General features: G+C 41.5%; 1 protein-coding gene and 1 long non-coding RNA gene across 6 annotated transcripts in view; one reads left to right on the top strand and one right to left on the bottom strand.

The window, feature by feature from the left end:
• Nucleotides 1-24,402, bottom strand: part of LOC142657846 (uncharacterized) — a 484,403-nt gene that overhangs the window by 424,274 nt on the left and 35,727 nt on the right. The gene's annotated exons all lie outside the window — the stretch shown is intronic.
• The window catches only part of SUCO (SUN domain containing ossification factor), an 89,525-nt gene that overhangs the window by 52,104 nt on the left and 13,019 nt on the right, over nt 1-24,402 (top strand). For 3 of the 5 annotated variants that reach the window (XR_012849988.1, XM_075833284.1, XM_075833287.1), the window contains 9 exons: nt 5,294-5,314; nt 5,488-5,543; nt 9,383-9,471; nt 10,600-10,665; nt 12,562-12,642; nt 15,152-15,242; nt 16,510-17,631; nt 20,379-20,466; nt 22,506-22,610. Coding sequence is in view for 4 of the 5 variants with exons in the window: in XM_075833284.1 (XP_075689399.1) it covers nt 5,294-5,314; nt 5,488-5,543; nt 9,383-9,471; nt 10,600-10,665; nt 12,562-12,642; nt 15,152-15,242; nt 16,510-17,631; nt 20,379-20,466; nt 22,506-22,610 (1,719 nt within the window). In the remaining variant the exon portion in view is untranslated. The remainder of the gene's footprint in view (nt 1-5,293; nt 5,315-5,487; nt 5,544-9,382; nt 9,472-10,599; nt 10,666-12,561; nt 12,643-15,151; nt 15,243-16,509; nt 17,632-20,378; nt 20,467-22,505; nt 22,611-24,402) is intronic. The other 2 variants (XM_075833285.1, XM_075833286.1) reach the window with 2 other exon arrangements.

Below are 24,402 nucleotides of genomic sequence, written 5' to 3'. Positions count from 1 at the left end.
GGTGAACGAGAGAACGCTCATTCATCTGCTGATCGTATTGTTTTAAAAAAAACTGAAATATCGTTGTCTTTAGCACATCTCCCTGTGTAAACAGGAAGACGCGCTACAGACCTAATGTATGGGATGAGCGGTCGGCGTAACGAGCTCTAGTCTCCATACGTAGCTCCGTGTGGCAGGAGCAAATGAGGGCTGATCAACGACCTACCTCGTTGATCGACGCTCGTTGCATCGGCCAAAATCTGCCGGTGTAATAGGGCCTTTACTCTTTCCTTTGTTCCCTACGTCTTCATAACCTATTGAGCAAGAAGTATGGGACAGATGGAAAAGTGATTGTAGGATTAGACTACACTGGTTTCTTTTGTTGTCTGTAATTATGGAGACACATAGGTCTGCATAGGATCTGTAGGCACAAAACGGTTTGATGGTAGTCGGTATTTGCAAAATTACTTTTTTAGATGCCGTTTTCTTTCTACCGGAGAGCTGTGCTTTATGGGTGCTTAGGTCACATTTTACAAAAACTGCAGTCTATTCCCAAGAACAACCAGTGGAGTTCTAAAAGCAGCTACATAGATCAATAGAAAAAAAGTTACATTTTTAAGTAAAATTTGAAGTTTGAAATATTTCTGTTTCACAATTTAAACAGATGTCGTGCCGCAATCCCCAAAAAAAAGTACCATGTACATAAAAAGTGCCTGATGATTACTATAGTTAAGGGCTAAGTCTCTTGGGATTTGCTATTGGCTTCTAGTTGCTTGTCTTCTATATCTCTAAGGAAAAGCTGTAACTACATTTTTTCCTCTATAGCGGTTTGTGGGAGTATAATCTACATCTCTGCAGCCTTTTCAGTATATAATGGCCGCCTAAAAAACATGTAACGTATGTTCACTGGCCTTGTGCTCTCCGAATGCAATTGTTCAAGCGGATTGCTTACTAGAGATATCCATGTCCTATTGATGAGCTACGATGTGAATATCTGTTTGGTGGGGGTCCTTTTGCTGGCACTTTTTCTGCTCCTAAAAATGGAGGTGTCCATTCTCAGGATCAGTGGTGGGTGGTTCTAGCAGTAAGACCCCGGCTAGCTCCGATATCTATGGCATATCGTATCAATAGGCTGAAAATGCCTCGAACGGGAAAACTGATGAGAAATAATTGTATGTATTGTCAATGTGCAGAACAATATTGTGAGTGGTTATTTCTTTTGCACATTCTTTCATAACTATAAGGAGTTGCTGCAGAGCTTCACCCTTTACCTAGAGGCATGAAACAGCTGCGTGAAATTCTCCTCTTACTCCAAAAACATCATTACATAATTCTATTATGTCCTATATCTCCGAGGCCCAACGCTCCTTTATGTTACATGTTTTTTCTTATATACTACTTGAACTGAATCATGAGACTGCCGATATGTGACTGTCTCTTATGAACTATGTGGGATTTTCATCGTGGATTTAAATACATTCTTTTCTGCCTGGTAGAAATCAATTGTTACATAAAGCTGTTTCTTCCAATAACTGGTGTTTTCTGTCTAACACTTTTCTCTGGCTGACTCCTAGCTAAGCTGATAAAGTTGTAGTATTTTTTTAGTTTCTGGCTTTACATATACCGGAGTGCAAATTTCTCATATTGAAACTCCCATGAAATACCTAAAGTCTATGATGAATTTTGGTTGTAAAATTAAACTCTTACAAGTATATTTTATTATATTTTTTTTATTGAAGATATTTATTTCAAGGAAGCAAATAGGTGACCTAAAAACGTAGTCGCTGCACGCGGGTCTGGCTCATAGAGGACCTTCTCATCGATGTAGTACATGTGCCCTAATAGATGGAACAGACCTTTTTAATTGGATTTTCTTGGCTTTACAAAAAGTAAAAACAAACTCAAACTGCTTTTTGCTTATGTGATAACAGAAGGGGGAGAAAATCCCATACTTGGCTTTTTAAATCCCCCGCCAGTCTGTTATCTGGCTGAAATGATTACGTGTCATGCCGGGACGTGACCGCTCACTGGCTGTAGTGTTCATGTCCGGATGTACGGCACGTGATCACTGCGCCCAGGGATACAGTATCGGTATGGCACATCACTTCATCAAGGTAGATGCAGGCTGGCAGGGGACCACTGGACCAGCGGTGGAGGATTTAAAGGGTTTGCGTGGCCTCTATTCTTGTATATGCAGCTGGTGATTTTGGTTTTTTTGTGTTTTTTTTAAACCCCAGAAAGCACGTTTGAGCTTCCTAACTAAACCTGTCGAATTCTATTTGTATCTTTCAAATCCCACATCCTAGCATGTGTCTGTGAAGAACAGGACTCTTACAATCTCTCCAATACATATATAGGAATGGCATTGTGGCACAAAGCAACGTCATATGAGCATCACAAAACTGGAGAAAAAATGACAACTGGGGAGGATAATCTACATTGCTTAAGAAAAGATTTTAAAATGTTTACTTGTGGAAAGGCCTAGAGTTCTTCTTGTGGGATTGTGACAAGGAGCCCATGGAGAAACTTGACATAGGGAACTTGATACGCCAGAAATTTTTATGTGATCCAAAATCAAGACGCTGTTAGTAAAAAGTAATCTGACAATTCTGGTAATAGCAAAACCAAGTAAAAGCCCAAAATTATACCACGTGCAGTCCTACATGTCACAGTAACTTTAATATCTTTTTTTTTTTTCTTTTTTCTTAAAACCATCTTAATTCTGTGATTAAGCTACAAGTGGCACTGCGATAAAGCTGACAAACAAAGGTCTGAGCAGAATGCAAGTAGTTTCTTTGGAGGGTACAGTATAAGCGTTAGACTCTCCTGATTCATCTGCCAGGCTTTGAGTGAGCCCCATGTAAATGGAATTTCCTGTTCCTTTATTCGTAAGGGATCTCCTATCCGCCCACTAAAGCAGTATGCGATGAGTTAAGTCCAACAAAATAAAAGCCACTTATTTGAGAAGTCCAGGTCTCAGCCCAACTTCCGTTATGATCTCTTCTCCGAAAATTGAATGTGACGTGTAATATCCTGAGGCTTAAGTTGCTCTGGTTTTGAGACAAATCACTAAAATCTTTGTCTACGATCGCAGATAATGTAGGTGAACGTCCTAATAAATGACTGAAAAATGTCAACAATTGTAGAAAGCCGTTACATGATAATTAAAGTCAACGACCCAGAATAAGATCTTGCATAAATGTCTAAGGAGCAGGCTGGTCACACAAGGCCCGTACATGTTGGATCTCTGTGGAGAGGTGTCATTTCAAATGGTGGAATGTCCAAGAAATCGTTGGTGTATTCACAGCTGGTCTTTCTATTGAAGGGCCTGAATAAAGTGGTACTGGAAGTTGTTAAGATAATAGAGCTGAGGTATTGCCACCTTTGACACTCATTTTTGGGGATTTACTCTAAGTAAGACTTCGTTCACATCTACGCCAGGGTCCTGTTCCGACCTACCCTCGGAGCTTTCCATTGGAACGGGACCCTGACTGACAAACGGAAACCAAATGTTTCCGTTTCCATCATCATTGATTTCAATGGTGACTGATCCGGTCCCAATGGTTTCCATTTGTCTCCATTGTGCAAGGTTTCCGTCGTTTTGACGGAATAAATACCTTAGTTGACTACACTATTGATTCCGTTAATATGACGGAACCCTTGCACAACTGACACAAACAGAAACCATTGGGACCGGATCTGTCACCATTGAAATCAATAGTGATGGAAACGGAAGCCTTTGGTTTCTGGTTGTCAGTCAGGGTCCCGTTCCGACGGAAAGCTACGTCGGAACGGCACCCTGGCGCAGATGTGAATGAAGCCTTAGCGTGGTAGTAATTTTTATTTGGGTGACAAGGATAAATGACGTTTTGCAAGGTAGCTGGTTCATCTAGGCTTGTCTAGTTGACAGGTATTTTAGTTAGTTGTCTGGTTCTTAATTGTAGAAGTTGAGGTTTGGAACACAAAATACCATCCCAGAATCTGTGCGGAGGTGAAAATTATACAGCTCGAATTTGAAGTTTTATAATAAATGCTAATTATTTGGCTCTTGCAAGAGTATTGTTTTGTTTGAATCAAGATTGTCATTCAATGGGTTGTCTCGCAAAGACAATCCGTGTCTAAATGCCATATTATAGGGTACATGGATGTCATAAAGGTGGTCCCACCCGAAGCTTCACCTGACATAACATTCCAGGAGCCAGAGCAGCCATCCTTAGTAAAGGAGTCGTCCCTATAAGACAACCCCCTTTAAAGGGAAACTCCAGTAAAAACTACACTATGAATGGGCTCTGGATCCGTATTCCTTCATGTAGAGCAGTGTTCACCTTCTATTCTGCACAACTTCAATCCGGCAGTGTAGATTGTTTTTGGTCCCGAGCCAGGGTAGGGGGCTGGTGCAGCTGATAAAATGGTGTTTGGCAGGAGAGACAATGGGATACATACGTTTATCGATGGTAACCTAAGGAAGACACTTTACAAATGGAAAGCAAGTCTTTAATTTACATGTTACGTTCGGCTCAATTCACAGTCTACTTGTCAAACAAGTATGCCAGAATTTGGCAGCAATCACTTTGGAGCGATCATTCTCTATGTAGCCATGCCCCATTTGATCTTTTTTTCATACCGGTTGTACATGTTGCAAAATGAATAGGGCAGAATTCTGGCGCCTTTTTTTTTTCTATTACACCACTTTTCTGACACACTTGATATAGGCCTTCTCCCCGCGGTGTTCTGAGATTTGTTATGTTGTCTATTTGACGATGTTACGAATATGAAATCCCGCAATTGTTGGGCCGGTGTACTTTTACAGGACGTATTGTAGTTACTTCTACTAATATGTTTGTTTAAGAAAAAGAAACTAATAGGATATGTATCCTGTTAACAAGGTGTGGTTTCTTCAAGTATTTGCAACAAATGAATGACAAACCCTCCCCAGGAGGTGAATTTTTAGTACCTCCTTTTCTCAAATCACATTCATATTATTAAATTAGCCCAAAGTGTAATGTGTGTATACAGCATATTATTTCAAGGTTTATGCTTTTATAAAAAACGTTTTGATGATTTCTAACAATCTGCACGGATACGACCAATGCTTTCCATTAAGCCTTCAAGAACCGCTAAAAAAAATTGCCGATACATTTTCATTATTGTATTTGGAGAGGGAGCTAAAAAAATACTACAACTTTGTTTCTTCTTTCCTTCTATTGTTCTTTTAATCTTCATTTAAATGCTGATTCCTTAGATGATATGGCTTGTCGCATGTACTGTGTTTCTGTACTGACACTTGTTTTTCTTTCTTTCCTCGTTGCTTCAGATGTTCATCAAGTACATAAAGGTTAGCAATCTTCTGAATGTTTTATGTACAGCAGATCAATGCATGGGCAAGATGTGCAATATCTGATCACTAGCGCCCATTCACATTCGCTTTTAGGTACCTTTTAATTAAGCGCACTGAACATCGACGCTTTATAATAAGCTTATGGTTTCATCTAACTTTTTTGTGTTTAGGTGGAGCTTATATCACATTTTGGATCAGAACATTTTTGCCCATTAAGTCTCATAAGGTAACGTGAAAATCCAAGCATGTTTATCTGTAAATTTATTACAATAATTGCATTTAAAAGGATGGATGACATTTGAGAAGTCGATTCGCTGTCTATGCCCTGTTAACATGGTGGGATTATAAATGGTTGACTATCCCAGAAATTCCCCAAACGCAAAAAAATTATTGGATTTCAGTGATTTTGTGACATAAGGCCATAACATCCAACTTGTGATTTTGCATCCATAGTGATATTGCTTTCGACAGTAGAGATTAAATATTGTGTCCACAGGACGTTACATCACCATAGCCGAAACGCCAACAAGCTGTGGGCAGCCAGAGCAAAAAAACAACTTATTTTTTTTATATTTTAGCCGTAAAAACGGTCAAGCTATATCCATGCCATCACTTGCAGGCGCCAGCACTTCGCTCTAACGGCCGGGGTCGGAGTTAATGCGGATACCGGACGTTTAACTCCATTGGTGCCATGGTCAACGCTGACCGCAGTATCTAAATGGTTTGCCGATGGATTGCTATGGCAGCATCACAATAATTTCCCCACGTCTGACGTCTTGGTTATGACAGGCATAATACACTGCAATAGAATTACAGTGCATTATACAAGCTGCTGCATAGTCATTCCTCTAGTGCCCCCCATACAGTATCATTCCCCTCACAGGGCCTCCCCATGCAGAAACGGTGCACCTTGGTGCAGACAGAAGTGATGCAAATACAGTTAAAGTTGGAACATAGCCTGGCATTTCAGGACTTTTGGTATAAAAAAGAATATCATGGAATTACCCCATTAAAGAAGCTTGGCGCAGAGAAGTGTAAAACATTATGTAATTGTTTTTCACAGTTGAATATTCTGGCCGAGATGTGTTGATTGTTTTACCAAGCATCTATAAGGAGGCTAAAGTCAGTTTGCACTCCTACTGTAAGGTTGAGTTCACACACCGTTTTTTGCAGGCAGTTTGCAGCGTTTTTCGCTCGCGCCCATTGAGCGCCATGGGCAAAAACGCAGCGAAATACACATTGATGTCAATGGGAGGTCAGAGGCGTAAACGCCCGAAGATAGGGCATGTTGCTTTTTCCCGCGAGCGGTTCTTGCCGCTCGTGGGAATAGAACGCGTCCGCCTCCCATTTTCCGTGTCAAAAAGCTGTGTGAACTGGGCCTAAGAGTGTCAGGTCTTCTTGCTGCTATGTTCTGGGGATCCCTGACCTGGTTCCAGGAACACTATACTAGAAACTGTGTGTATATATGCTGTATACTAGTCCTTCTTAATGAATTAGAATATCATCAAAAAGTTCATTTTATTTCAGTAATTCAATTCAAAAAGTGAAACTCCTATATTATATAGATTCATTACACAAAGTGATCTATTTCCATCAGTTTTTTTTTTTTTCTTTTAATGTTGATTATGGCTAACGGTTAACTTTACACCCACATAAACTTTACTGAAGTGTCTTGAGAGTGAATAGACATTACCTCCAGCCAGGACGCGATGTCTATTCACACTCACGACACTTCGGTTAAGTTTTTGTGGGACTTACTCACACAGCACCGCATGATCTTGCTGTTCTGTTATTCACAGCGAGATCACGCTGTGCTGTGATTAAGTCCCGCGCAAACTTTACCAAAGTGTCGGAAGTGTGAATAGACATCGCGTCCTGGCTGGAGGCAATGTCTATTCACTCTCAAGACACTTCAGTAAAGTTAATGTGGGTGTATGTGACCGCACAGCGTGATATCGCGAGAGCCCACTGTGCTGAGTACAAATGGACATGAATGGAGAGAAGTGTATGACGCTGATTGGTCAGCGTCATACACTTCACTTTACAACGTCCACTTGGTCAAAAGTTAAAAAAACGCCCAGTTCTCGGCACTCCACAGCATTAAGAAACTTATTAGCATAAATCTCTAAAATTGCTCATAACTTGCTCAAAAATGAGTTTTTCAAAATAAACCACTGTTATCTACAGTTTGAACGCCAGTCAGATTATGTAGGAGATAGGGCACTTATAAACTGGTGACAGAGAGCCTCTTTAATACAGTAGGCGATGTAAATCTTTACAATGATTAAAAATGACATTTAATATTTCAAATTGTTCCTTGAGCAAGCAGTGCTGTGTTTCTGAACCGTCACTAAGCCAAGAAAGAACAACATACTCTAATAATGAAAAGAGCGCTTAAAGGGGTTTTCCATCTTCTGATAACTAATGACCTATCCACCGGATAGAACGTCCGTATATCATCGGTGCGGTTCCGACACCTGGACCCCGCACCGTTAAGCCACTCCTTCGGCCTGCGGGCACCGGATGTTATGGCACATAATGCTATGTATGGGGGCGGAAGCAGTTAGCTCCGTACATAGCAAAGCGGCCGTGCTGCAGGTCTGCTCCTATTCACTTGAATAGGAGCAGCAGAGCTGCAGTACTGCAGCTCAGCCACTATTCCGTGACTGGAGCCAAATGCTTCCAGCATGTACGTCCGGTTCACAGATGCACCGGACCAGCTGATCTGTGCAGGGTCTGGGTGTCAGACCCCCACAGATCATGTACTACTGGTCTATCCGGTGGATAGGTAATCAGTTGTCAGAAGGTGGAAAACCCCTTTAAGTTGGCCATACATGTTAGATGTATGTCAGCCGATCCTACCGATTTCGAGAAGACCGGCTGACCATCCAAGGTTTATGGCGGCTTCCTGACTCCCCACCACCAATGGCGGATATCGGGGTAGAGAAGGGTAGGGCATGTTGCCGTTTAACGTGCCCGATCTTTTTGTTAGTTTGTAGATTAGTCGCTGCCAGAGGAGCTGAGCGTACATGTGTATAGGGGAGTCGGGAGGAATAGCTGCTGGCCGAACAATTGTGTTACCAGCTTGAGATGGTAAGCAACTAGCACGGGTTTCTTGCAGCAGGTTGACCTGTTAGGTGCTGGCAACTCCAGGAGTGCTGTGTATCAACTTCCCTCCAAATATCTTGTTTTAGTTGCCATGTGGTAAAGGCGTTTAAGGGACGACAAAACATAACGCTTAAAACCTGAACCACAGGTGTAATAATCTTGTGGTGGTTTCGCCGTTCTTACGTGTGTTTTTTTGTTGTTTTTTTTAAACCTATTGTTGGCCATTGCAGATGTTTTATATAAATATTTATTTGCATTCTTTTGGATGTAATTAAGGGAATTAATATTCAGAACGTGGCACCGGTTTCCTCTGCAAGTTCTAGGTCTAAGCAATCCCATATCTATGTATAGAAAGTGTAATGAAGAAAGGGAGAGAACCTCCAGCTCACCAGTGTGCGTCTCCAGACAGCGTCAGTCGGATCCCCGCGACGGCCCGCGGTGTAAGGCAATGAATGTAGAGAAGAATTGATCCAGCGCTGATGGTAAGTTAAAAGGGAAACCGGAGTCCCATGTTTATTGGAGAAAAAAGCATAAAACAGAAGGGAGACGCAGTCCCAAGGTGTGAGTAGTCAGGGCTTGAACCTGAGCCTACGCGTTTCGATCGCAATCTGCGATCTTAGTCATGGCAAATGAGTGATTTGCCATGACTAAGATCGCAGATTGCGATCGAAACGCGTAGGCTCAGGTTCAAGCCCTGACTACTCACACCTTGGGACTGCGTCTCCCTTCTGTTTTATGCTTTTTTCTCCAATAAACATGGGACTCCGGTTTCCCTTTTAACTTACCATCAGCGCTGGATCAATTCTTCTCTACATTTATAGAAAGTGTATATTGGGTCTGTGGCGTACATATTCTTTTTTTTTCTTTTAGGCGTTTCACAAAGTAAACTAATTTCTTCATAATTGTCACACCATCAAGTACTGCAGATTAATTTTTGTTGGTCCCTTTGTGTCTCAGGGTTTTTGGCACAAGCATGGTAGAGGAATATGAAGAAGTTGACTCTCAGGATCACCTGGAACGCCCAGATATTTATGATGAAGATGAAGGTATTTTAATACCCCATAAATAATGTGCTATTGTTTTATCGCTCAGGGGACTCCAAACAGAGGCATTATCAAGTTACATAACTACAATTTGTTGGGTGCCACCATTGGTCATAATGTGTTTTATAACTAGTAGGAATAGTATAATACCAGCAGCTCTCCGTGGCTATTAAATGGCTTAATGGTATGGGCTAACGTTTTTGTGAAATTGGAGCAACGCTTTATTATGATCATCTCTGTACGGGTCTATGCCATAGTACAGCCTTTATTGAAAATCCAGAAATAAACCGAGAATTTGGGGAAAATGAGGCGAGGTAGTAGTGACTTTAACAACAAATGCAAATTTATACCTCGTACCGATTCGGAGAATACAGGAACAGAAATGGAGGACAAGGTTTTTTTTCTGGTGATCAGTATTACTATAATATGGCCAGACAAAGAAGCCGAGTGCCCTCTGAGGTGGCCAGATACTGACTTCATAGCAGCAGCTCTTAACATGTACATAGATAATCCCAGGGTGTAAAGTGGAGCTCTAGGGCCAATGCAGAACCTGTCCCATTGCAAAATGTTTTTTTTATGCCCCACCCATTTATTGGTTACGCACCACAAGCCAACTGTATTTAAATCACAAATCTTATATATTACTTCCCCCCCCCCCTTCAGCACAACCCAAAAGGAATACAGACCAGACACCAGAACCTCCCTCTCCCATTATACTTGCTCCAGACCAGTACCTCCCTGTTTTTATATACTCCAGACCAGTACCTCCCTGTTTTTATATACTCCAGACCAAACTACAAACTATCTCTTTACAGACCTCAGACCAGACATTCAGCCATTCGCCTCTCCCCATTCCTGCGCTTGCCTCTCTTCCTGGGATCCCCATAGACAAGGACGATGTCTGTGGCGATGCACGGGATTGAAGGGAACGGGGGGAGGGGAGTACGTGAGGCACCTGAGTGATCTGCCGACTCAAACAGAAGTTGTCAAGTATGTTAATACCAGGACATACCTTCAGTGACAATCTGGTGTCTTCTGCAATCGCGCGTTACTCAGCCCAGGGCTTTACCGGCCTGACGAAGATTTACTGTAAATAAAATATAAATGTAATTCTCACTCTCTGAATTCCAGATTATCCAATGGATTACAACACGAGAGATGACATATCATCAAAGAATCTGATTGGGTCTGCTACAAGTGAGTGGCACGTTCTACAAACTGAGGAAATGATCAGGGTTATCCAAAGTTTTTTTGTTTTTTTTATCAAAGCTGGGTGGATTGCGGTTTACTTTATACAATTTGTAAGAGGTATTTCCACTGACGTGGCCACCCTGACGCTGGGGGTTTTGTCCGTCCTGGCTTCTTGCTCCTCTTTCCATCTGGTATTTTTTGCCTTTCTCCAGCAGCATTCCTTTATAAATAAAGCAGACCAATCTACTCTTCAACAATAAGAAATTGTTCTCAGATCGGGGAATTGTTTGATGTTGTAAAATATCCATTGTGCAGACAAGACTGGTGCACTTTGTAATATCTCCCCCATTGTGTACCATCTAAACACTTCTATCCAGTTAACTACATTAAATATGTACTTTGTGTGTCTGCTAAAACTTCACGAGGGCCCTTGGCTCCAGCTCATTGTCAGGACTATTTGGCTCTGTCTATAGTGGTAATAAATTAATGTGGAACAGATGCTTTTCTGGAGTTAAACTGAATTGGTTTTCATCCCTCAAGAGTGAAGCAGCTCTGACAATGATGGACACCGCTGTGAAGGTGCCAGCTCATGAACACAGAATATTGTAAGATTCTAGGGGAGCAACTCCAAGCCAAGGAAATGTGTTGTGTTGCATGTACAGCTAGACATGGAGGAATACGTGAAAATGACCATTGCTTCTGTGTTTGGTGTTTGGGCTCTTTCATTGTTGCTGTGAGCTTAGCTTCTTAATATCATCTGATTAGTCTTCAGCACATTAGACATCTCTACATATCAAGGATGTCGTCTATAAACCCAACATTCTGCTTTTTTATATATTGTACATTAGAGAATACATAAACTGTTTAAAGGGGTTATACCATATTGGAATAACATGGAAATTTTCTTCAAGAAACAGCACTACTCGTGCCCATAGGCTCTGTCTGGTATTGCAGTTCAGCCCTATTAACCTTAATGGGGCCAAGCTGTATTGACAAGTGTTAGGCCTCATGCACACGACCGTGGTGTTTTTCTGGTCCGCAAATTCCAGGACCGTGTTCCGTGGAATGTCATCCGCAGTTCATCCGTATGTAATCCGCAGTTCATCCGTATGTAATCCGCAAAAATGCGGATGAAAAAAAAAAAAAGGACTTTTAAACAGGATGCCAAAAGCTTGGTCAAACCCCCTTTAGAAGGTCACATGATCCGCAAACTGCGGATGACACACGGCGGTGTATCCGCAATTTCCACGGGCCCATTGACTTCTATTGGCATGTCCGCACCGCATTTGCGGCCCATAATAAGACATGTCCGGAGTTTCTGCGGCACGGATGTGCGGACATGCGGAGAGCCGTGAAAACACGGATAATGGGTATGGCCACATAGAAATGAATGGGTCCGCAATTAACCCGTGGATTTGCGGTTGAATTGCGGACGCAAAAACACGGTCATGTGCATGAGGCCTTACTGTTTCTTGTTTTTAATCTCATATAAACTCTTTAAATGACTTTTGTCTATCCCGAAAATAACGCCGCCTGCATCGATTTTTGCTCCTTTGTGTTTACTCGCCCTAGATATTTTGACAGATGCCCCTTTTTTCTTTTTTTTTTTTTTTTTTTTCAAATACGTTTTGGTTATCTTCAAATTTCTTAGTTATGGTTAGAAGTTGGTACACTGCAATATAAATAAAGATCAATTTACTCAAAGGCCTGGACGTTTAATATATAGATGTAGGGTTTACATGTAATAAAGGCAGAAGTAAAACTTGTTTAAATGGAGCAAATACAGTGGCCCATTAGATGCAACGTGTTTTATTCCTATTTTGTCAGCGTTGTCTCCATACAGACTGCGTTTACATGAGTGCAGTGAAGTAACGTTTGCTTGTGTTCCTGCGTTCTCTTCAGATGCCATTCTTAGCATGGTGAATAATCTTGCAGCTAACATGCTGGGGGCGAATACTGAGGAAGAAATCACTGAAGGGAAAGGTAGCTGCTTTAAACTTCTATTTCAGTGTTAACGGAAACTTAGTATGAAGGGAAATGTGTAGTGTATTCTATACCAGGAAGGTACTAATTTATATTTTACGTATCGTTACCATTGGCATTCTAGTGGCAATAGACAGTGGAACCTTAAGAGATTGGCAGGTAAGAGATGGGCGGTTTTATCGCCCTCATATCACTTCATTCCACAACTTAGGTCAAGCAAAAGGTGTAGAAAATATTGGGGCTTCTTAAAGCATGTGCCCGGCACCGCAGCTCTGTTGATGTCCGCATACTCTATATACTGTACGCGTTTTATGTACAATTGCATCACATAAGGATTGTTTATTTGTAGCCTAACTGCTTAGCAATGCATCTCTTAGGAGAAAACAAGCCTATGAACACTGCTGTGGCGGTTACGCGTTTTGTGCCTGATTTCTGATAAAGGCAAATTATATTTACTATGGAATGTTCTGGAAACACGATTGACTAAGCAAAACATATCTGAGCTATTGCAAGGTTGTATACTAATGGCTGGGCTATTCTGAAGTTCATGTAAAAACACATTGCTAGTTTTACCCTGTGTCTATATCGTCTGACTCCTGATTATTTTCTAGTGCTCATATTTATTTTCTTTCACTATAGAATATCCATTAAATTGTTAAGGATTATGCCCCACAAATTTGCAGTGCGTTGCTCAAAGATTCAAACCTTAGTCATGGTAAATTTATGGCGCAGGTGTAAAGCTGGTGCACAAACGATCGCGTGCCAACATTTGGGTGCCCAGCTACCGAAATAGCAGATTTCTCTGGGACACACTCTATATTTCCATTAGGGACCGCAGTGATGGCGCTGCCTTTAAACCCTTCCCTCAAGGGTCTTTTCACACAGAGCATAAGAGCACACTGCGTATCCGCCCTGGGCGCCGCAGTGAATCCCGGCTGATTAACCGCACCAAATTGTGATGCAGTTTTTCGGCCATAGTGTCCGCTGCAGAAAACTGCACTTAAAAAAAATAAAAAAAATGTTTTATACTTAAATGGCCTGTGATTGGCTGCAGCGGTCACGTGGGATGAAATCATCCTAGGAGGCCAGCCTGGACGAAGAATTACAAAATTGTGGGTAAGTATAAGATGTTTTTTCTGAGTTGCGTTTTTTTGCTGCAGGATCGCTGCTTGTTCGCTGCAAAAAAACGCAACATCTGCTATTTGTAGTGGGTTTTACCTCCCATTGAATTCAATGGGGAAACTTCACAACAAATATGCAGCGATTACGCAAATACAATTGTCGACCTGCGGTGCGGTTTTTTTAAATCCACAGCATAACTTCTGAGCGTTTTTTCCGTTCAGCGTTTGCGCAGGGTGTGGATGAGATTTGTTCTAATCTCATCCGCTCTGCTGCTACTGTATTACGCTGCGAATTTTCCACAACAAAATCTGTTGTGGAAAATCCACAGTATTTACACTACGTGTGAACTTGCCCTTCTAGTATGGTGTAAGGAGCTGATACTTCTCTCTTCATGCTGTACTATTACAGCACAGGTAATATACAACTGACTCCCCATTGAAACATCAGGAATCACAGATAACTCCGATCTCTGCTGTTTAACCCAATCAAAAGTAGTAAAAAATGTAAAAAACTTTTTTCTTTACGAAATATTTTTTTAGAGAAAAATGGAAAATACATAATTGGTATTGCTTCAATCGTAACCTCTCGTGCAATGAAATTAACCTGCTGTTTGTTCCTTCGTTAAACTGAAAAACCTTAAAAGCTGGCGGAATAGATGATTTTTTATTTATTCCTTTTAAAAATGTGTGCAAAAAAGCCCTCATGTGACTACGTCAACGAAAAAAATAAACGTTATGGCGCTCAGAATTTAGTGATGAAAAAAAAACGGTGCCACCTGATGGCCGAAAATGTCCATAAGGAACTAATTGGACCTGCTCCCGTAATCATTAGGATGCCAGTAATGTAACAGTAAAAATAAATAAAAACTCCATGTTCTATGACCTGATATCAAGTGTTAGTGGTAAATTACAAACCAAGTATAGATATTTTAGGATTGATTTATGTGATAGAAATGATGGTGGAAATAATAGAATGTGAGTGTTTTTTTGTTGTTTTTTTTGTTTGTTTTACTAAAATACCAACAATTCTAAGCAAAAGCAAAGACCGTAAAAAATATATATAATTTTAAAAAAACAGACTCCAAGCTCTTAATTGTTTAATACCGCAGCCTGCATCTTAGACCGTCCATCCGCCTGGACTGTTAGGCTGACAGATCACATGGCCAGCAAACCGCACCTTCACAAGAAAGGAGTTGCCCATGTTATCCCTCTTATGCAGTCAAATGAGTGACACCTTTACTAGCACACAGGTAGTTAGGTCGCTGGTCTGTTTTATGGGTGCAATATAACTCGCTTTCTTACCTATATTGGCATGTAAACTAAATCGTGCTTCTGATTTTATTACATACAGTACAACTCTTTTATTTTAATGTTATATTTTCTCCTAGTTTTGAATGGGAGTAAACCGCAAAATGTTACCACAGAATCTCCAGCCTCAAGTACAACTGCTCCTGAACGAGCTCCAAGTCCTACAGCTACGTGAGTGTACATTTTCTATTGGCCTGTATATAGTTGTAAGCCGAGTAATTCTTTCTTTGCATTCAAGGCTTTTTATGGTTATAGTAGACTTGGTAATGGGATTTTTTTATGTACACTTTTGTGTGGTTAAAAGCAAAGTCATTTACTCATAATAGCCAGATATCACATCGTTTAGTGTCTTATGTCCTATGAGTCTTAGGGCTCATTCAGACCAGATGAGTGTGTATCATGTCCTTGTGACGGCTGTTAAAACAACAAGTGTTTCAACGGAGAGTGTGAAGGGTCCATGAAAAAATAGGATGTCATATTTTTTGTACACTTCACGCATCCCTCCACAGACTCTAGTCTATGGGGGATGCGCGATAACCGTTTTCACGTCCGAGGTTGGACACGTTCATGTGATTGTAGCCTTAAAGAGGCTCTGTCACCAGATTTTGCAACCCCTATCTGCTATTGCAGCAGATAGGCGCTGCAATGTAGATTACAGTAACGTTTTTATTTTTTAAAAACGAGCATTTTTGGCCAAGTTATGACCATTTTTGTAGTTATGCAAATGAGGCTTGCAAAAGTCCAAGTGGGCGTGTTTAAAAGTAAAAGTCCAAGTGGGCGTGTATTATGTGCGTACATCGGGGCGTTTTTAATACTTTTACTAGCTGGGCGCTCTGAAGAGAAGTAACATCCTCTTCTCTTCAGAACGCCCAGCTTCTGACAGTGCAGATCTGTGACGTCACTCACAGGTCCTGCATCGTGACGGCCACATCGGCACCAGAGGCTACAGTTGATTCTGCAGCAGCATCAGCGTTTGCAGGTAAGTCGATCTTACCTGCAAACGCTGATGCTGCTGCAGAATCAACTGATCAACAGATCTGCACTGTCAGAAGCTGGGCGTTCTGAAGAGAAGAGGATGTTACTTCTCTTCAGAGCGCCCAGCTAGTGAAAGTATTAAAAACGCCCCGATGTACGCACATAATACACGCCCACTTGGACTTTTACTTTTAAACACACCCACTTGGACTTTTGCAAGCCTCATTTGCATAACTACAAAAATGGTCATAACTTGGCCAAAAATGCTCGTTTTTTAAAAATAAAAACGTTACTGTAATCTACATTGCAGCGCCTATCTGCTGCAATAGCAGATAGGGGTTGCAAAATCTGGTGACAGAGCCTCTTTAAAGCAGTAAAAGCCCAATTCTCCTTTTTTATAGTCAGACTATTATGTTGTATCAATGGTAATATATGTTTACAATGTGGTTATTTTTCACTCAAGGTTGGAAGAAGAGAGCGCTGCTCCTCCTACTGTGTCTGAATCTGAACCAGAAATGCCCAAAGAAAGTCTCATTGTTCAGCTGGCTCAAGAGGAAGAGGAAGAGCTGCCAAGCCTGTCAACAGTGACTCTTTTAGGCAGTGATGAACAGGAAGAAGAAGAAAAGCTGTCCTGGTTTGAGTTTGAGAGCCAGGTTTACTGTGGGGAATTGGCCACCATCTGCTGTATCTCCAGTTTCTCGGAGTACATTTATAAGTGGTGTTCAGCTATTGTTGCCATTCATAGGTATCGGAGTAAAACGGAGTACAAACAAAAGGAGGAAACTGACTCTCAATCCACCCAGCAGCCTTTAGCTGGTCCAGCTACTGTTGAGCCCTCAGTTGAACCATCTGAGAGCAGAATCACAGAGAAGTCCACAACTGATTTTGTTTTGGTAAGTCCCATAGACAGTTCACAAACCGGATCTGTAGAGCACATTATAGAATCCATCCATTTGGAGCCTAGTCACACACAGACCATTTCTCAATCTGTCGCAGCTGAGGAAAGCATGTCCTCAAATGTATCTCCTTCAGAGGCCAACAAAATGGTAACAACCCCTACCCCTAACTTAATTTCTTCAGATTCTGTACAGAATGAAACAAATGAGCTTAAAACAAGTGATACTTTGATATATGCCGAGAAACCAACTTTAAGCTTTGAGGACAGTACCTTCACAGATGTGGTGGACAACACCAGAGAAGAACATGTGGACTACACCAAACTTATTAAAGCTGCAGAGACTGTGCAGATTCAAGAAACTAGCACTTCTACTGTGGTGAGTGAATTGGAATCTAAAGAAACATTAAAGCCTATAATGACACCAGTTGTGGATACCCCAAATATCCTGGAGAAAAGAGAAGAAGACCACGTTACTGAAGATTCTTCCATCAGTGGTAACTTGCATAGAAGTACTACTGATTTCTATGCTGAGCTACAAAATGCTACAGAACTGGGTTATGCCAATGGAAATCAAGTACATGGTTCCAACCAAAAAGAGTCTGTCTTTATGCGCCTCAATAACCGTATTAAAGCGCTTGAGGTTAATATGTCTTTAAGCAGTCGCTATCTGGAAGAGCTTAGTCAGAGGTAAGTAAAATTATTTTGCCATTGCTTGTGTACATATTTATTCGTGGACCCCCCCCCCTCCATTAGCCATAATGAAGAGCCGCTCAAAAGGGCAGTTCCTGCTCTGGTGTTCTCAGTGTGAACATATGTTACATATTCATTCATTTGAATGAGCCCTCTAAATCCCTGTTCTCTCTGGGCTTAGGCGTCCAGTGGGCAGATGATTGACCGCCTTGCCAGTATGGGCATGCATGCAGAGATGGCTGTCAATCACTGAATAGGACCGCCCACTGGACTCCTAAGCATATAGAAAGCAGAAGGGATTTAGATCTACAAATTATAATAAGTCTTTGACTAGAAAACTATATATCAATCTGCTCAGCTCCTCCTGCTCTATAAAATTCTGCCTGTAGATCGGACTATAATTTCAACCTGACAGGTTCTTTTTCCCAAAATATAAATTGTGAAGAGGTGAGGTTTTGCATTCAGGGTGCGAAGATTAAAATGCTCCTACACAGATAAATGTATCAAGTTCGCAGATCTACAAAGTACTCGTTACAGAATCGTTTTTATCGATTTAAGACTGATGGCTGATCCCTGTTTTAGCATCTATTGCAGGGGTTACCAAACCTGGGGTGTGATATGGAATTTCGGGGAGTGCGGGCAAAGATTGGCTCTTGTCCCTGAGTAGCGAGTCATTGCTCAGCCAGCTGCCAGTGTGCCTTGAGAAGTGGTTGAGTTGCGTAGGTAGTAGTCTCCTTGTTTATTCAATGAAAAGGAGAGAATAACAATCAACATATAAGTAAAGTAAGAAACTGTCAGAGGATTGCTTTTAGAATCCGATCACATCATCTGAAATAAATCATTGTATTTTGTTTCACTCCTAAATTCACAATCGCGAGTGTCTGCTATTTCACCCCTTGGGGCATCTCCGTTCGCATGCACTGTACCTCCCTCCGTCACTTGTATTCACTCGGCCAATCCTATGTGATAGACGGGTCTCATTGTCATCCCTGACTTAGATAGCTTTTCTCATATGCGTAGTGCAGTCGGCAAAATCATGAATGAATAGCAGAAGCAAAGAGGTCATTGACTTTTATGTTCACAATTTGGATTATTTTAATGTTTAGAATTTTAAATTAAAATGTAATTGTTACATTTGTTTGCATTTTAGGTACATCGTAAAAGCCTATTTAAGTTAAATTTTTTCACCTGCAGTATTGTATGCGGTTCAAAAATTAGAAATTAGACTTCAACTTAATATGTGATTACTTTTGTAAGGTGTGGGAACATTAATCAAATATTTCCTAGGGGTGTGTGGCATAGAAAAGGTTGGAATCCACTGCTCTATTGTCTTAAAGGGGTTGTCCATGACCGGACAACTGATGACCTATCTGCAGGATAGGTCATCAGTATATGATCGGTGGGGGTCCTACACCCGGACCCTGCACCGATCAGCTGCCCCGGCTGTCTCTGGGCACCGGACGTCCATGCAGATGGCTCCGGTGTCACGGATTAGGGGCAGTTCTGCAGAACAGCCGCTATTGAGTGGTCGAGCCACTGCTTCCGGCTCTAACTTCTAATTTTATAAGTGGAAAAAGTGGGTTTTTCATTTTTTTTTAATTTGGGATTTTTAGTTAGTAATTATAAACTTTTTGATTACTTTTATTTTTAGTCCCACTAGGGGACTTCACTATGCGATCTTCTGATCGCTTTTATAATACACTGCAATACTTCTGTATTGCCGTGTATTATTGCCCATCAGTGTAAAACTGACCGGCACCTGCTAGGTCATTCCTCAGGCATGGCCTAGGAGTCATCCACTACAGGCAGACCTGGGGACCTTTGTTAGGCCCCCGGCTGCCATAGAAGCAATCGGCGCCCTTCGCTTGCAATTGCAGGGTGCCAGTGGGGTGACATCTATGCCGCTGACATCTATGCGAGCATGCTTCCGTGGAGTACAGCAGAATATCTGCTGCTGAACTAAATATCGCTGGCATCCCGGCCAGAGTGACCAAGCTACAGACCCCTGATGATGAGTATTGAAACGCGTAGGGTCGGTTGTGAATAGGAATTTTTTAGCATTGGGAACACTAGCATTGTTTGTATACCTCAACACTAGGAGCTTCCGGTGCGGTTATCACGGACTCTAGTGTGAATTAGGGTTAAGACTATTGTTATGCCCATTTTTCAAATGCTGATTCCGTATTGATATTCTTGTTGAACACTGAGCTATAGTAGGTTCACAATTGAATTAGAACTCAGAGTTTATTATTTAATACGTTTTTATACACACGGTGGGGCTTCTTCACAGTGGTGATTGTACCCCTGTTTTTAGAGAGTTATAAATAAATGTTATATTTTACTCATATATCACACCAGTGAATCCAGTGGGGTGAGGGGGAGCACCCTCTCTCCAAAACCACTTGGATGTGGCTCTCGTTATTGAGCTAAGGGGTTAAACGTGTGAGATCTATGTTGATATCGATCCCGCCCGTTAGAGCAGGTGCCCGGCTGGCTTTAGACCGCCCAATACCCACTATAGCCGGCACAGGACACCCGTGCCGGGCTTCTGTCACAGCGCCGTGAAAAGGCGGTGCTCTGGCATAAGTACCCTTAACGGCTGCCGTGAAAAGGCGTATTGGCGGGTGTTAAGGGGTTAATTAAACAGTATTGCAACAATGACCGTAGAAGACTTTAAAGCTTTGTTTGTGAATCTGCCTTTATTTTCCCTCAACTATGAATTATTAATTTATTTTATTATTAAGGTACCGAAAACAAATGGAGGAAATGCAAAGGGCTTTCAACAAGACTATATTAAAACTTCAAAATACTTCCCGAATAGCAGAAGAGCAGGTAACCTATGGCATTACACCTAATCTTGTACCCGGTAATTTAACTCTAAAATCTAAAGGATATTAGGGGAAATATATCAACAGATATACGCCAGTTTTCTGGCATAAAGTTACACGTTTCGCCTCATGCTGCTGTTATTGCACCTCCGCTGAGAAATATAGAAAATGACCAGATGTCAAGATCAGTATGGTTTTCTGCTTTTCTCAAGATAATGTCTCGATCTCTAAAATTTTTAGTCCATCTAGTCCTTGGGGGTGCCCTAGTGGAGGAGGGCAGCAAGGCACCTGATGAGTTCATTCAATTGCAAATAAGTGTGTCAATGTATCTTTGCCATGTTTGGTTTGTAGCTATTTTCCAAAAAACTGATTCTGACCTTCCACGTGTTAAGGGTCTCCTATGAGTCTTAAAGGGTAACTACACGTTCAACAAACTTCTGACATGTCAGAAGTTTTGATTGGTGTAGGTCAGAGCACTGAGACCCCCGCCAATCACTAAAACTAAGTGGCAGAAGAGCTCCTGTGAGCACTCAGCCGCTTCGTCTCTGTTCGACTTTTTCAGGAAATCAATCTATTGGAGTACGGGCTCAATAGTAAATCTGTGGGCCCGTACTCCGCTACATTGATTTCCGGAAAAAGCTGAACCGTAACTAAGCAGCTGAGCGCTTCTCACTCTTCGTTTTAGCGATTGGTGGGGGTTTCCGTGCTTGGACCCCCACCAATCAAACTTCTGACATGTCAGAAGTTTGTTAAACGTTTAGTTACCCTTTAAAGTATTCCTAAGAAGTCTATTTTCAAGGTTGTTTGATTTGTTAATAATCACATACATTATGGACAAATCTCTTGAGATCCCTCTTAACTGGCGGCAACTGATCCTCCATTTCTCTAATCCTTTCTTTCACGTTGTGTATGTGTTCGTTCACTTTCCTGAGATCATGTCTAATGTTGTGTCCTCTTATAGACCATCCATGTGTGCATTTGAAGATACTAGTGCTGTCCTTTTTACACTGGCCAATTATCGGCAACGAGCACTCTATGAATGCTAGTCTTCCTGATAATCACTGTGCAAAATCCCCTTAAGGGTGCAATACATACTGCACGGTTAGTGGGACTGGCATCGAAAGAAGCCGACAACGTCTTCTCCGGGTCATATGCCGCTTTGTCCGACACACTGTCCGTTCTGTCTATGATCGCAGAAGTATGGGCAGATTTTTGTAGCCGCACCACCTGACCCTGCAGTTTGATTATTGCTGTGGCGCCATTTTGCTTGCTTGGTGAGGCTAGGCCGCCATTTTTCCCCTCTTTTTCTCTGTGGTTCTTGCGGGTTATAATGTCAATAACCAGTCCCGGGAAAGTCTAGCAAATATTCTGCGCACTAGGGCAGCGGAGCAGAGGTGGTAGCAACAGGAGAACGGATAGATTTCAGGAGGCTGATGCAGGAACTCGGGACCATGCGTCTGCTCATATTCCCATTCAGGCCACACCACCCATCTGCCTGTATCTAACCCTGTGCAAGCTGTAGTTTAACATGAACTGGATTTCTTTACCCAAAGGAAGAATATTTATGATCTCTAATGGATGAAGACCTCTACCTGTGAAAAGCAGGATACAGTACCTGCAGGTCCTGTATCAGGCACTTTGTTAAGCTGCATCATAGTTGACTCGCAAGGGTTTTGCAGCCTCTATATATGTTATCCATATAAATTATTTTGCCGAAAAATTATCAACAAGTCACATTATTCTTGGTTACATAAATGGACAGTATCCTTTAAAGTTCTCCCTTTAAAAGCATTGCACATTCTGCAATAAGAAATAAGTATAATAAATGGATGTAATGAAAAACAAATAACCAAAATGTTAAAATAAACCATTAAAAAAAAAAATCCGTTTTTTAGAATACTGTCAAAAGAGGGAATGCTAACCTATGTATTTTATTGGAATTCCTTTACGTTCTTTTTTGACAAATGTTTAACAAAAAGAAAAACGTATTCAATGTACAGAGCAGCAGGAAATGACAATATAAAAATGCTTTACTTTTAACAGGATCAACGTCAAACGGAATCGATTCAACTGCTTCAAGCCCAGCTCCTCAATATGACACAGCTAGTCTCTAATCTGTCTTCAACCGTTACTGAACTAAGGAGTGAGGTAAGAATGAATGGTGGTGTGCGCTCATCACTAGGTAAACACGTGTGTTGTGTGGATTATTACATCTGAATGTAGACGCGCACCTAACATTGGAGGTGAGGCAACAAGTCAAACATTTGCATTTAATAATTTTTCTTTCGCTCCCCACCCTAAATAAGAACTTGTCCCAGCAGGCGTTCAGCATTTATTACACACCTAGTGTAACTGCAGATCTGATCAGTCAGAAGGTTCAGGGAAGAAATAAGGTCACTGTGATCTGTGTTTGTAAGGGTATTGACCGTTTACGAAATAGCATTTTATAAAAATGTTGCTGAAACATGTAGGGAATTCTTAAAATTCATTCATTTTTGCGCGTGTACTATGTTTTTCTGCAGTTTCTCCCGGTCAACTTCAAACCGCGGCACTGAAGTTTCTCTATAGCCATCTTGTTAAAAAACACAATTTACAACGCAGCCCAAGGCACAAGGATTGCACGAAACTTATTTACTTTTACTTATATTTTGCATTGCTCACTGAGGTTTTTTTTTTTTTTTGTGTCTCACATGACTCTTTGAGCTCTGCCTTTGCAGAACCTGTGGCGTTGAATTGACTGTTCCTTACGTGCATTTTGCCTTCTTCCGACGACCGTATTGCACGTCCGTGTGCCGTCGGTTGAAATAAGGGACAGCACACTGACCCATACAATTCAATGGAGCATTCACATGTCCGTGTTTTTTTTCACACAACTCACTTCGTGTCCTATTCAGGTCCGTTTTCGCAGACCACGTCGCTCATTGATGTCAATGGGTGCGTAAAAGCAATGGATCAGTTGCTAAAGAAATACAGAGAAAAAATGTAAAACCAGGAATTTCTCGCAGTGGAGAAAAGGACAAGAAAAACTGATGCCACACTAACATTAATATGTATGAAATATGGTCCGTTTTTTTGCGGACGCAAAACTGACACGCTCGTCTGAATGAGGCCTCCTACTGATCTTAGACGACTTGTACATTTAAGGAGGCTGTCACCACATTATAAGTGCCCTATCTCCTACATAAGGAGATGGGCGCTATAATGTAGGTGACAGCAGTGCTTTTTATTTAAAAAAACAATCTATTTTTACCACTTTATTAGCGATTTTAGATTTATGCTAATGAGGTGCTTAATGCCCAAGTGGGCGTGTTTTTACTTTAGATCAAGTGGGCGTTGTACAGGGAAGTGTATGACGCTGACCAATCAGCGTCATGCACTCCTCTCCATTCATTTAGTCAGCGCATAGGGATCCTGTTAGATCGCTATGTGCTGTCTTATACTTACACATTAACAATACTGAAGTGTTTAGATAGTGAATAGACATTCCACTGGATGTCTATTCACAATCTCTGTACTTCGTCACTGTTTGTGGTATTTACAGCAGAGGAAGTGTAATCTCGTTGTAACCTGTCATCTACAGCGTAATCTCGCGAGATTACGCTTGCTCTGCTGTAAATACCACAAACAGTGACGAAGTGCAAAGATTGTGAATAGACATCCCGTGGAATGTCTATTCACGGTCTAAACACTTCAGTATTGTTAATGTATTAGTATAAGACAGCACATAGCGATCTAAAAGGATCCCTATGTGCTGAGTAAATGAATGGAGAGGAGTGCACGACGCTGATTGGTCAGCGTCATACACTCCCCTGTACGACGCTGATTGGTCAGCGTCATACACTCCCCTGTACAACGCCCACTTGGTCTAAAGTAAAAATACGCCCACTCGGGCATTAAGAAACTCATTAGCATAAATCTAAAATTGCTAATAAAGTGGTGA

This window comes from Rhinoderma darwinii, chromosome 7 (genome assembly GCF_050947455.1).
Source record: "Rhinoderma darwinii isolate aRhiDar2 chromosome 7, aRhiDar2.hap1, whole genome shotgun sequence".
Classification (NCBI taxonomy): Eukaryota; Metazoa; Chordata; class Amphibia; order Anura; family Rhinodermatidae; genus Rhinoderma; species Rhinoderma darwinii.
Note: the sequence above shows the minus strand (reverse complement) of the source record. Positions and strands in the feature narration are given on the sequence as shown.